This window comes from Camelus bactrianus, chromosome 2 (genome assembly GCF_048773025.1).
Source record: "Camelus bactrianus isolate YW-2024 breed Bactrian camel chromosome 2, ASM4877302v1, whole genome shotgun sequence".
In the NCBI taxonomy this organism is placed as follows: Eukaryota; Metazoa; Chordata; class Mammalia; order Artiodactyla; family Camelidae; genus Camelus; species Camelus bactrianus.
The window spans coordinates 51,537,680-51,552,393 of NC_133540.1; the positions used below are offsets into that span (position 1 = coordinate 51,537,680).

The window sequence follows — 14,714 nt, forward strand, 5'->3', positions numbered from 1 at the left end:
TGAACATATGCAGGCTAAAACCAGTTAATATTTTAAAAATAAGAGGATTTTCCGGTATGTCTTCAAATAGAAATAATTTTAAGAGAAACTAAGTCAGGAACCTTAGATCCTACTACCAAATCTACTAATCAGGTATTCAATCTTAGACTATCTAGTGACTCTGGACCTCAGTTTCCTCATCTGTAGGATTGTCCAACTAAGTTATTATTTTCTGTCCAAAATTCCATTTGATTCTACCTTTAGAAATTTGTACAAGTACTTCTGATTTTAGCATCATAATATGGAATACAGGCCCGTTTATGACTTAAGTTTCCATAGTTACCTCTTTTATTAATACTGATTTGTTTAGTTATACATTCTGCTTGAATTTGATTCAGAAATATATCTTAATTTATACTTCTCCCCGGCTGAATAATCTTCCCCTAAACAATACACATTAGAAAGACTTCACTGAATTATGAACAAAAGTAAACTCACTAAACTCAAGTAATTGAAAACAAGTTTTTAAAAAACCTTCCGTAAAGATGAGTGTGCATGATTTTGATAAGATGAGGTCAATGTCAAATCATGTACCCAAAAGTTAATGGGAAAGAAGTCCCTCCAAAGCTTCTAGAATCATGAGTGTTAACAGTGATAAATAAGAAGTAGGACAAGCTCAAATCTTGAGCAGCTCTTCCTGACATCCCCTGACCAATACTACCATATATTGCAAGCTTGCCCCCTTGGATTCTGTACTTCCATTTCATTCTTCCTCCATATCAGTCATCAAAACTCAATTATTTCTTCAAAACATCTTGCTCTGATGTATACCTTCTTATTTAAACTCTGTCATCTATGTAGTCCAGCAATTCAACCTCCTAGGCCTGCATTACTAAAATATCCATCACAGTTTACTGCCTTTCAAAGAGTGATTTAAGAACTTGCATCAGAATCATTTGGAATGCTGGTTACAACATGTCATTTCTTATAGCCCATGCAGTAGACCAGCACTGTCCAATATAAATGTAACACATCACTTATGTAATTTTAAATGTGCTGGTAGATTGATAAAAAAAAAACAGAAACAAAAAAGTGAAATTATTCCACTAATATATTTTATTTAATCCAATGCATGTATAATATCATCTTAATATGTAATCAGTTAAAAACTTTATACTTGTAGTACATCTCAATTAGGACTAACACATTTCAAGTACTTAAGCGTCACCTGTAGTTAGTGGCTGTGGTACTGAACTGAACCAGACTTTAAAAAGGGGGAATAGAAGCCAGGAATCTACATATTTTGCAAAATACCCAAGTCATCTTTCATATACTCAAGTTTGAGAACCACCCCTCTACATGGTCCTGTATATAATCTATTCTACAATCATTACAGAATCTACACTTGGGGGAAAAAAAAATGCCCCTTTAATTACATCAGTCCTAAGAATTTAAAAATCCCTGGTACCTCTAGTTCAGTCAACTCAGATGGGTATTCAAAGCTCCCTAAAAGTGGCAACACTTCATCCATCCAACCTGCTCTCCAACTGGAAAATGTTTTGGGTTCTTCCATGAAGTTTTCCTAGGCAAATACTAAAATATTAATGGAACAAATATTTCTGGAGTACCCACTAAATGTCATCATGAATCCTCGGCCAAAACAGGAATATATAAAACAAATCTTTAAATAATGATAATGTAATTGTGTTCATTGCAACAATGAAAGCAATGTCCTAAAACAGCACTACGAGATGCTATGAGAAAGCATGAGCAGGAACTTACAGTCTGAGGGATCAAAGAAAGTTTCTTTAATGCATTAACATTTAAGTTTAAAAAGTATAAATATAATTAGAAATTTAAAAAAATAAAATGAAATTTCTGGGCAAAGGAATCCACATTATGAAAACCCTTGAGTTGGAAAAGTTACTAAAGAAGTAGGCAGATTAGGACAGTAAACTGAAAGATGGCTGCCCAGATAGGCAGAGCCAGGTAAGATCAAATGTGAGCCTTCAACTTTTTAAAAATTTTATATGTTTAAACAAAACTAGATTACAAACTCAAAAAGTACAGACCATGTCTTCTAAACCTTAATTCTTATATCTCCTTATTGAACACAAAAAGCATTAACAAATACTTCCTCTGTACAAGGACATTTCACTTATTTTGCTAGCCTTTTAAATTCCAGAATGTCCAAAATCATACTAACAATTACTTGTTTGTTCAGATAATTCACAAACTGTATTATTATGAAACTGAAGGAAGTCTTTCCTGAAGTGCTGAGTAGTGTCTTAGAAAAAGAGACAATTTCTATATGGAGTAGGGTGAGCATCATGCCCTACCAGAGTGATGCCAGAATTCTGGCTCTAACCCAAAATACTGTTGGAAGGAGTGAAAAGATGGTGATTTAAACACACTATTACACATGTACCACAGAGACTAAAAGATGTAAGGAAAATATTTTACTAGGTCAAGTCAGCTTATTACCTATTATACCTGTTTCACTCCTCAAACTGATCAAAATCTGATATATAACATTGTGATAGGCAGAGTTGTAAGATGGCTCCCAAAATGTGTGGTCTCTGGGGAGCATATCTTATATACCTCCCCTTGAGTATAGCAAGACCTGTAATTATGAGGAGAAATACTTTGAGGATTAGGTTCATTAAAGAGGAAGTTATCCGACTGGGTCTGACCTAATATGATGAGCCCTTAAAAAGAACCTCCCTGAAGTCAGAGAGGCTGGAAGTGAAGGCCTACAGAAGGGCTTCCTAGCAAAAGCACAAGCCTGTCCTCTGGCCAACAGGCAGCAAGTCAACGAGAACCTCGGTCCAAGAACCACAAGGATATTAATTCTGCCAAGAACCAAGGGGCTCAGAAAAGGACCCCAGATTCTAGTGCAGACAGATGCCTTTACTTCAAACTTGTGAGACTGAGCACCCAGCCATGCCATGCCCAGACTCCTGAACTAAGGACTGAGATAATAAGTAAGTCTTGCTTTAAAACACTAATCTGTGGTAATCTGTTATGCAGCAATAGAAAACTAATACACTCAGGAACTTTCTCATATATAAGTAAATAACAGTATGTCTAGTGGTTAAGTTTTTCAGACTTCATTTTACAAACAACCTATCCAATTGCTTTAAGAATAAAATTGTTTCACAATTGACATGAAACACTGTGTACTATCTCCTTAATACTTCTCATCCTAACATTAAAAATCATTAAATTTGTTAGTCAAAATTCACTGAAAAACTTGAGGTCACCTTTTTCCTGACCAGTCGCCCAAAGGTGGGCACGGTGTACAGAGCTCAAACTGGACCAGCAGGCGCAGCCCCCTGCTGCTCCCAGACTCAGCCTCGGAGCGGGCTCGGCGGGGTGGGCGGGTAGAGGTGAGCTTAGTCCAGACTGACAGGGGACTGAGAAATGGATGCGGTACACCTCTTTAATTTCTAAACGTCCCTTTAATCCCTCTTTTTCTCAGGAGAAGCCGCGCTCTCACACTGTGGCTGGGCCGCCTCGCACGCAGTTGCTTTACGAACTCCCGAAACATCTAGCGAGTTTCCATCGCCCACTAAGGATCACTGGGGCCACTCAAGGTGCAGCCGGCGGGCCGTTCGCATTATTTTCAAAAGATCTTTCAGACTCAGAAATTGTGCTCCTTGTTCGCTCTGTCCGCAGACTTAGGGAGGGAGCGGCCACTAAAACGGGATCCAGCATCTTCCTCCCTGGGTCGCAGTGCACAACAAGCATCCACCCGAGCTTCCTTACCAGGAACAGACCTTGCCTACCCACTGCGCCTGCGCCAATAGCTGGCTCCGGCGACGGCTGAAAAAAGGGGCAGGACCTCCCCGCGTAGGGCGGGGCCCAAAGGCTCGTCGCGCCTGCGCACAGAGCCCCACGGCGTCCTGCGTCGTTACTTTTGAAACGAGTGGCGGGGAACTGCTCTGGAAGCCCCTGGTGTCGCTGTCTGCAGGGTGGAAGCGCGTGCCTTCGTCCGTGAGCTTGGCCATGGCGCTGCAGCTCTCCCGGGAGCAAGGCATCACCCTGCGCGGGAGCGCCGAAATCGTGGCCGAGTTCTTCTGTAAGTTCTCCTCGCGCAGCAGGAGGGCGGGAAGAACTGAGCCCAGGCCGCCTGGTAGGCCCGCGGCTGGCCTCCGAGGCGGGGAAGCCGGGTGGGCCCGAGTGGCCCCGAATTCAGGCCTTCTCAGCCTGCAGGAGGAATCGGGGAAGAGGCGGGTGCAGGCGCGACTTCTGGACGCATTGCTAATGGTGGAGGAGGCCTAGGGCTGCGGAGGCCTGCCTCGCGACGCAGCCCCTTCGCCGGGAGCATTTCTTTAAAGCGCCGATCCTCCTTCCCCCGCCCCCTCCCCAGGTGAATCTGGAGTTGAAGGTGATGGGACTAGATTTCCGGAAGCACTGTTCTGGACCAGGCCGGTTGTACCTTCTGATAGAACCTGACAGGACTTGTGAGAAGAAATGGAGGAAAAGAGACAGGGAGAGGCTTGCCTGGGGCACTGGACTGCCAATCAGTTGCCTATTTTGACATCCTTTAACCATATAATCTGAATTTGGTCTTCATTTCAAATTCTTGAAATGAAATTTGGCAGCAGTAGATTAACGCAGTTTGGTATCTTTCATTGTCACATAAATACTTTTTTTTTGCAGGCGCTTTCTCTCTTAAAAGTAAAATGTTAAGGATTTTTTAATGCCACTTTGTACCTACTCTGCTTTCAGCAAAACACGCAGAAACACCTGTGTTTAGACATCTGCAACCTTACACCATTACTGAAACTACAGCCACAGCTAACTGCTTTATTTCCCTAATTATTACAAAGTGATAATGACCTTGCTGTAACATTTCTTTTGTTTTCAGCATTTGGCATCAACAGCATTTTATATCAGCGTGGTATATATCCATCTGAAACCTTTACTCGAGTGCAGAAATATGGACTCACTTTGCTTGTAACCACTGATCCTGAGCTCATAAAATACCTAAATAATGTCGTGGAACAACTAAAAGGTATTTAATTGATGGAAACAGTTTTGAGTTTTGCAGACCTTCTAGGATCCACATTTTCTAGCATCTTGGTGATCATTTTTCAGCTCTGAGCATAGTGGTGTAAAATACACCACTGTCTCAAATATAGTGAATCAACTGGGAGGAAACAAATGATACATAAATTGAAAGAAATCCCACCATTCCCCCACCACATTTTGAGTTGGCTGCATATTTTAATGCTAGGAATCTGATATGACTTAACAAAACAATCTCCATCAACTCCTTTAAAATGACTATTGCAGTTTATGTAACCTAATGGGACACACTAGAATTTTACGTAGTTATGATGGTGTTCATTATTTGAGAAAAATCCACTATGTATTCTTAATATATTTTTTGTAATTGCTTGGAGTCTAAAGCCATTGTTGTATTAAGATCAAGAAATTAAAACTGAATTCAGCCTGGGAACTAAACTTGAAAAAAAAAAAATGAAGAACTACTAAATAATAGAGTACCCATTAAAATTTTCTTACTTTTCACCTATTTCTATTTGTCTTTTTAAAAAATTCTGCCTGTGAGTCAGTAAGCCTTTTTCTATCTGAACACTCATTTTTTCCTTTTAGTTCAAGAAGTTACAGTATTGTTGGATCAATATTTGTTTTCCATCTATTCCTTTTCTTCTTCTAAAATTCTTGTTAGTTTCTCTTTCATGTTTCTCTCCTTTTAGAATTCTCACTTCTAATTTTTCTCTGTTGTAGGATAGTTCTCCCTATCTACCCATTTGATCTTCTAAAATACTAGTTCTAAAAAAACACTATGGTCCTCATCTTTTTTTTTATTTTAAAATTTATGAATTTTTTTTTTGTTGTTTCAAATAGTTTCATTTTTAAATTACATCATTTTATTTTCATTAACTTGAGGGCTAAATCACCCATAGTCATTCATAGGGCTGCATTCAGATTATCTGGCATGGAACCTCTAGGCAACAATGCATCTATGTCTTCATCTTAATTTGATGGAGAAGCAAGCCTTGCCTAAGCTACTGGTTTTTGGGTTGTCTCCTTTGAGACTAATGGCGTTTCACCTCAGATGTATCTAGACCTTCTTATTTAACTTCTTGCTTTTATTTTAGTTAAAATGGAGGGATTGGTCTTTACAGGCAAATTGTTCAGTCTGTTTTAAATCCCATTCCTCTAGCCTACTTAGGAACTTTACCCTATTCCTTCTCTCTTGTACTGTCAACTTGTTTGTTTTGATTATTCCCATCGGTTTCATTTCTTTGCAATTTTAAATGGGGAAAAAAATTATCACCTACCCTAGATTTTCAAATTACCATCTAATCTCTCCTTTTCAGAACTAAACTGATAAAAGTTGTTCATATATGCCAGGGGTAAGCAAGGCTGACAGGCCAAATCCAGCAAGTGGCCTATTTTTGTATTGCCTGCAAGCTAAGAATATTTTATATTTTTAAAGGGTTGTTTTTAAAAAGACTATGTACTAGGAGTTTGAGATTTGCAAATGATAACAATTATATATAAAAATAGATTAAAAAAGCAATTTTTTTCTGTATAACACAGGGAACTATATTCAGTATCTTGTAATAACCTTTAATGAAAAAGAATATGAAAATGAATGTATGTGTATATATGCATGACTGGGACATGGAGGCTGTACACCAGAAATTGATCATTGTAATTGATGATACTTCAATTAAAAAAAAAAAAGACTAACCTAGTTAGCCCACAAGCCTTAAATATTTCTAAATTATTTTCTATCCCAAGAAACAAAAAACTGCTGATTCCTGAATATACTATCCCAATTTCTAAGATTAATTCAGGACTCAATCTGTGAGGCCCTCTTCCTATAGTCTCTCTCTAGTTGATCTCTTACAAAGGTTCAGTAATAACCTTTGTGTAATTGACTCACTAACCTCTTCTAACTCTCGGCTCATATACTGAGTGGCTCCTTCGATGCCTTAATGTGGCTATCCCAGATCTACTTCAGACTCAGCATATTAAAAACTAAATTTGAAATCATCTCCATTTCAGTTCTCTTTCCTCTCAGTGAATGAGTCAACCATCCAACTAGAATATAAATCAGAAACTTGGGATTTAGCCCTGATTTATTCTTCTTTACTCTCAGAGGTAATCCAATAAATCTTAACAATTTTAACCATGAAATCTCTTGACTCTGTCTACTGCTCCATCTCTACCAGTTTATCCTCCTACAAGCCTTTATTACATCTTGCTTGAATTACTAATTAGTGTCTGTACATCCCCTATTTACCTCCAATTCACTCCCCACATCACATCCAGAATGATAGTTTTGAAATACAAGTCTAATTACTTCATACCCTGCTTCAAACACAGTAATGACCTCCTTAGTTCTTAAAGTATAATTTCCTTAATTTGGCCCACATGGCCTTTCATGGTCTGGCCCCTGTTTATCTTGCCAGACTTGCCTTGTTCATTCTCCCTTTCTTAACTGCCATTGTACTGGCCTTTCAGTCCTCTGACCTGATGCTCTTCCCTTTCGCGTCTTTAAGACATATACCTCTTTCCTATCCTTTTGCATATTTAATGTTGCTGATTCTTAGGACTAAATTCAAACCATCCCTGAGTGACTCAAATTTTCCTATTTTATGCTTTTATAGCACCATATATCACACCTTCATAGCAGTTATCACAATTATAATTCATGTTTATTGGTGCAATGATTAATACCATCTCCTACACTCTTCCCGTCGATTGGGATGGAAGTACCACATATTCACTACCTGCCCTCAGCACCCAGTACTATACCTAGCACAAATACTGAGAATTTGAAAGCAGCAGCTAGGTCATTGATGGGGCGAGTTTTCTCTACAATTTGGAGGAGATCCAAAATAGCAGTGGTAGAAATTTCCTGAAAGTAGGGAGGGGGACCTGGGAAGAAAGTTGGTTTGTAATGCAGTGCACCAAAAAAAGATGCCTTGTTATGTATTGCAGAATGGTTATACAAATGTTCAGTTCAGAAACTGGTGGTAGTCATCTCAAATATTGAAAGTGGTGAGGTCCTTGAAAGATGGCAGTTTGATATTGAGTGTGACAAGACTGCAAAAGATGACAGGTAAGTATGAATTAAATTATTTCCACTTTCATGTGTTTATTCTAAAACTTGTTTTCTTTACTAAATGAGTTCTAATTATATTGAATAAGTTTCATTTAAGGTATACTTTTTTTAAGATGTTTAATTTGATCTTCAGTCTCCTACGGAAAAGAACTGTGCTCACTTGGCGTATCACTGGCTTGTATAGATAGTGTACTTTTAACATAATTGCCTTTAGTCTGAACTGGTGAATTTCAGACTAGTGTTTCTGGTGGTATATGCAAAATTACACATAATGTACTAGGTGGCCCATTTAATGAACTGTCAATTCATTAAAAATTGTTAATTTTTTAATTGATAATTCATAAAAGAAATTATTTTTAAAAAGGACTTTTAACCATAAGGGATTATTAGACTCTCCCAGTTTAAGACGCAGCTCTACTGTATTTCATTTAATGCTACAAGTTTCCTAAGACTGTTCATAAACTCTGAAGTTTCCAGATGATGTGAGTGGGAAATGCCCATCATTATATGCTAATGTCTAGCATTAGCGTAGGCATGCTTCCCTGTAAATTCAGAGCCATTTCTCATAATGAAATGTAGTTTGCTTCTGAAGCCTTTGGTCAATTTTAGGAAATTTTTAGCATATAAAAATAATGTGATATATAATTTAATATCTTTGAGGAATAAGGAACTAGACATTTAGGCATTACTAAAAATGCCAGAATATTTGTAACAATTAAATATTTTAGATACTACTTATTATTTTTATTTTTTAAGAGTTCCTGATGTTTTCCTGACTTGGAGCATTTGGAAGATTTTTCTGGTCATCTGATACAAAATGACCTGATACTAATATCAACCCTAAAATATGATTAGAAGAATAAATGAAATAATAAAAACACATATTATGCCTATTGTGTTAAAGGTCCTTAGGATATACTTATACTTTTTTTTGTAATTCCTTTTTAATGCATTACTTAATTGATTTTGAAAGCATTTAATCAGATAATCTTACTAAAATTTTAAATAACTTGTTAAAACTTAAAATAAATTAATTAATTTGGCTTCTTTGATAGTGCACCCAGAGAAAAATCTCAGAAAGCTATCCAAGATGAAATCCGTTCAGTGATCAGACAGATCACAGCTACAGTGACATTTCTGCCACTGTTGGAAGTTTCTTGTAAGTATTACACAACTTCACGTTGACTTCAATTTATTGGGAAAAAAACTAAGCTACTATTTTAAGAATTACCCCTTTATTAAATTTTTTCTTAATTATCAATATCACGTAATAAAAATGAGAAAAGAATTATAAAGCAAAAGTAAGTTATGAACATTCTAGAAAATTTGCAAATGCTGAAAAAGAAAGGAATAAAAGTATTCCACAATACTCACTCTTGATTGTTTTGATGTAATTCCTTTCATTATTTTAATTTTTTACACAGTTTTATGTATATATAAGACTAAAGCTATAATTATGTCTTGCCTTTCTATCTTTGTTACTGCTTCAGTCATCAGGTATTTCCTGAATACCTACTACATGCCACGCATGGTTCTAGGCACTAGGATACATCAGTCACAGAACCAAGATGTTAGCTTTCCTTAGGTTACGTTCATGCTATCCCACGTAATTGATTATACACTTCCTACAAATATTTTTAATGGTTTACTCTTTAAAGAAAAAAAGAAACTTGAATTTTTCATAAGATAAAGTGAAAGGAGTACAATACTTACAGTACTGCAGTAAGTTTCCATTGAGGAAAAGCAGTTAACTATTAAGAGACCAGGCTGAACTCTTTTCTAACACACTGGATGGTTCGAAATGTGAGACAGGGAGGGTAGTTTTATTTTTGAAAAAATAATGTACTTTAATGATTTTATTCCCAATTTAGGTTCATTTGATCTCCTAATTTATACAGACAAAGATTTGGTTGTACCTGAAAAATGGGAAGAGTCGGGACCACAATTCATTACCAATTCTGAGGAAGTTCGTCTTCGTTCATTTACTACCACAATTCACAAAGTAAACAGCATGGTAGCCTACAAAATTCCTGTCAATGACTGAGTCTGAGATAAGGAGAATAATGTACTTACAATTCTCAAATGTGGTTTTCCTGGAACCAGATCAACTATAGTTGATATGTTTTATTTCATTGGTTAATTTTTAGATGGGGAAAACTTAACATTATACTTTACTGAATCTGCATAACTGTTCCTTTTTTGGTACCTGTTTGACTTTCCATAGGATTGACAAAAGTTACTGCATACTGTTCAAAAGGGAACTAGAAGATTACATCAGTATTGTTATGTCAGTTCCTTTGAAGGTGGTAACTGTAGATGGAAAAACTTTTGCTATAAAGCTAAATCCCTTCCTAAATCAGACTGTTTCGTCAAGCATCTTGACTCAGAAAATAGAGAAATATTTAAATATAAAATACAGCAAAAGAAATATGAATATTCAGAATCTTTGTTTAGGTCTGAAAGTAACTGATAGTCCATAGTAATTAAATATTGCTTCTATTAGGTCCTTTTGCCATTTATTTCATTTGTATAGTTTCCATATTGAAATTTTTTCCAATTATTTGATTTTAATTTATATAACTTGAACCTGTAAAGCCCTGGATATTTCTACTGTTTAAATTCCATTCTTAAAAATGTCTTTGTATGTTTTATAAAATCAAGCTTTAAATGACAAATACAAAATAAAGTTAAATGTGTATGTTTTAAGTTTGTCTTAAAATATCTTAAGATATTTTTATTTTGGTATGGTGTTGATACAGTTAAATAGTTATGGTGGATTCAGTACAGCGTATTATTTCTTGTGCCTGCTATGTTGCAGGGACTAAGGGTACAGAAGTTAAGTCTTAAGGTACTTTCAATTTAATGGACAGGCTTTTATGTACCCCCTTCATCTCATAAGAGTAGATTTAAAACAAACATTGTTCTTCGTGTAAAATGATAAATATCATTTGGAATTAATTCAAGTTTAGCAAATGTTGGCTTGTAGAACCTTTTTATACTCTTAGCCTTACTGTCAGCCTAATTTTTCTTATACAGTTGAGCCTTGAGCAATGCAGGGTTAGAGCACTGACCCTCCAAGCAGTTGAAAATCTCAGTAAAATTATAGCCAGCGTATCTGTAGTTACTCCATGGGTTCAACCCACTGCAGATGGTGTAGTACTGGAGTATTTACTATTGAAAAATATCCGAGAATAAGCAGACCTGAGCAGTTCAAACCGTGTTGTTTAAGGGTCAAATGTATACTTAAACACCAGGGTTATTCCTGTGCCTTCATTTATTCTCTCATCATGTATATTCTTTCAGTTCTTACCTATTTTTCTAAGGTCAGTTTAAGGCAAACTTCTAAAAAGTCTTGTAAGCACTTAGTGTAAGATCTTTACATATATTCATTTAACCTTCACTATTAAGTAAATACGCATAGCCTGTATCCATTCATTCAAAAGTTACATAGTGAGCATCTATGACTGCAGAATACTGTGTGCCAAGTGCCAAGATGAATGAAACAAAATCGTGGCCTTTCTGAAACTTGAAATCTTAGGAAGGACAGGAAAATACATGGTGAAGGACCATGAAGTTACCAAATAGGTTGATTTCATTATGTATTTGTCTTTGTTATTTCACCTGGATAGTCTTACCTCTTTGACTCATTTGTGTGCTTGTTAAGAATTAAGGGCAATGTCCTACATTCTTTCATCTCTTAGTGCTAGACAAGTAGGTGCCTATGTTTGGTGACGGGTATGGTGAATGCTCTTGGGAAAGCCCATTCCCTAAACAGTCGTTGAAGCTATCTAGCTGAGGTCCACCCACAAGTTTTTTTTTTTTTCCTTGAATAAGAAAAGTAGCTATGCAGAAATGGAAATCACACTGATTTAGGGATGGACAAGAGTCAAGTTTCCAAACAGCGTGAGGTATACAATAGACTCCATTAAGATTAAAACATTTGAATGTTTGGCTGTTCATAACCTGTTAACATTTGAAATACACGTTAAGAAGGAAAGCAAAAATAGAACTTGAATAAAAATATGGAGACAGTTGAAAATTATCATCCTATTTTAAGGAAATATGTTTGAAAATCTTTATATAAAGCAATGGCTGCTTCGGGAAACACTGAATGCCCCTTTGTTAAACACCAGCAGTAATAAAATGTGGTTCTTCCCTGCCAAAAGCTCACCAGCAACATATATTACTGGTAACATTTAATTTCTGTCATTTATGTTTTTGAAAAATTTAGTGTTCCTGATATTACTACTTTTAGTTTGTGACTTAGTATGGTACTGACTGCTCTCCCATTTTAAGAGTTGTGTCCAGAAATTAAAGCCCAGGATTTGAATGTTAGTCTCAATAATAGGAGCTTCTGCCATTCAATCTGTTACCTACTAGTTACTCTGTAGTGTCACGTCTGCATAAGCTAGGCTCTTCTTTTTTTGAAATCAGCAAAAATTGTCTTTGAAAAAAATTTAATGGAAGAATACTAGCTACATAAAAGGGAAGGCTGAAAACCAGAGAACTAGAGCAGCTCCAAAGATTCTCTGGTAAATCTGTGAACTATGCATATCGCCATGTAATAAATGGACCCCTGGTTACCCAGTGATCTATACAAATGACTCAGACTGAAGGTTTCAAAAAAAGTGACAATGAAAAGCTCTTGTCTGTATTTTAACAAGCTGAGATGTAAGACTAAGAATTCTGTGAAATTGCATATTTAAATATTTTGCTCGTTTCATCTCAGCCAACATTGTTAATATGGTTAAATTAGATTTCCTACACCATTTGCATGCTACTATTTAATCTTGTGAGGTTTCTGAGGAGCTAGTTGTGATCTTTTTTATCTCTTACAGATTATATCTCAATTCAGAAATACACGTATCAAAGTTGAATAGGAGCCAAGCTATGACCTTTATTGATAAAGCTTGATAGGAAAAGTTTTGGCCTATGGTTGCAACTAGACTTATCCCACGCTCTTTCTGTACCTTGAGGTTCACCTTAGGAGGAAAATATTTAAACCAACAGATGAAAGAATCATGACTGACTCGCACACCATGTTAAGCATAGAGAATGGAAGATCCCAAGAGAGTCTGGTGGGCCTCTAGACCTGGCCTGGGCTCTGACTCAGTTCTGCTTACAATAGGTAGAGGAATGAAAACAGGTTCCTGTTGAGCCCATTGAGGTCTGAAATAGAGCCCCAGGGGGACTGAGCCACATCTGGTCTTCAGGATCCTTCTCCCAGTACCATCAATTGGACAGAGAAGTCAAGCCTCTGTGGGAATGTTTACAGAGAGTTACAGCAATGCCATGTATTAGTTGGCTTTTGTTGCAAAGCAAACAACCATAAAATATCAACAATAAGCATTCTTTTCTCCTTTAGGCCTGCAGGTCAGCTGGGGTGCTTGTCCTATTCTCACCTAAGCCTGAAGGTCACATGTCTCATTGTACCACTGAAGGGACAATGGCTAGCCAGAATTCTTAAGGTGCAGCTTCAGAACTTTCACTAACACTTTTCCCACATTTCAGTGACCAAGGCAAGTCTTACAACTAAGCCTAACTTCAATGGAGAAGAGACGTCTACTCTTCCCAAGGAGATGGGAGAAGAGGTGTGAAAAATCTGGTGCAAGGATCCAATAGACCAGGGGTTGGTAAGCTTCCTGTAAAGGGCCAGATGGTAGTTTAGGCTTTGCAGCCATACGGTCTCTTACACCTACTTGAGTCAGTCCTTGCTGCTTGAAAGCAGCCTTAGACAATAGGTAAACAAATGATCATGGCTGTGTTCCAATATAAAACACCAGATGGCAGGCTATATTTGGCCCATGGGTTGTAGTTTGCTGACCCTGTAATAGATCTGTCTGCTCTCTAGTTCACAAATATTCAAACCCCTCCCTGGCTCAGAGCAATTGATTTTGTGACATTTATGGCTTACATTAAAAACATCATTTGTTGTCTCCATCCATAATACCTCAAAAGGAATGATTCTCTGAAACACACCTGGCTATTTCTTTGAGGTGCTCCTCAGGAAACCCCACAGTGAATTCTGATCTGAAAACTTGGGGAGGAAGGTTCTTTGGCACATGATACACAAAAAGAGACTTAGTATATAGCATAAAGGCTCTAAACCTCTATTTTTAATCACTATATAAATATGTATACTGAATAAAAATTTTTATTATTAGGATGCATTCGTTTCTTAGGTTCATTAACCTCATATATTTTAGAATATGAACTCAAATTGTTGGCATTAGATAGGTATCCACCTTGACATTTAACTTTTTTATTTACCTTCTGTTTCTATTTAATTGCTTACTCTGTAAGTTTTATCTTAATTTTATTATACATGAAAAATTAGAATAGCTATATTAATACTACATTGTAATGCTTATATTTTCCACCAGGTGTCACCAATGCTGTGATACTTAAGGTGAATTTCTTTTGACTCTAAAGAATATAATATTGAGCTTTTTTTTTAACCAGAAGTTAACATTGGGATTTCTGGCTACAAAAATATAAATATATCAGGGGAAAAAACACAGCATCTGCCATTTGCTAGGCACTTTACATGAAGTATTTCATTTAATTTTCATGCTATCTTGCACAAGCAAAATTGTGGGGACAATGGAGATGCAAATTGCACTGT

General features: G+C 36.7%; 1 protein-coding gene across 1 annotated transcript; it reads left to right on the forward strand.

Annotated features, from left to right (window-relative positions):
* Window positions 1-3,853: 3,853 nt before the first annotated feature.
* On the forward strand, window positions 3,854-10,795 carry MAD2L1 (mitotic arrest deficient 2 like 1). Its single transcript, XM_010952597.3, has 5 exons — window positions 3,854-4,060; window positions 4,853-4,999; window positions 7,966-8,086; window positions 9,145-9,248; window positions 9,961-10,795. The coding sequence occupies exons 1-5, from the start codon at window positions 3,988-3,990 to the stop codon at window positions 10,131-10,133; spliced, it is 618 nt and encodes a 205-aa protein (XP_010950899.1). The 5' UTR covers window positions 3,854-3,987; the 3' UTR covers window positions 10,134-10,795.
* Window positions 10,796-14,714: the final 3,919 nt, after the last annotated feature.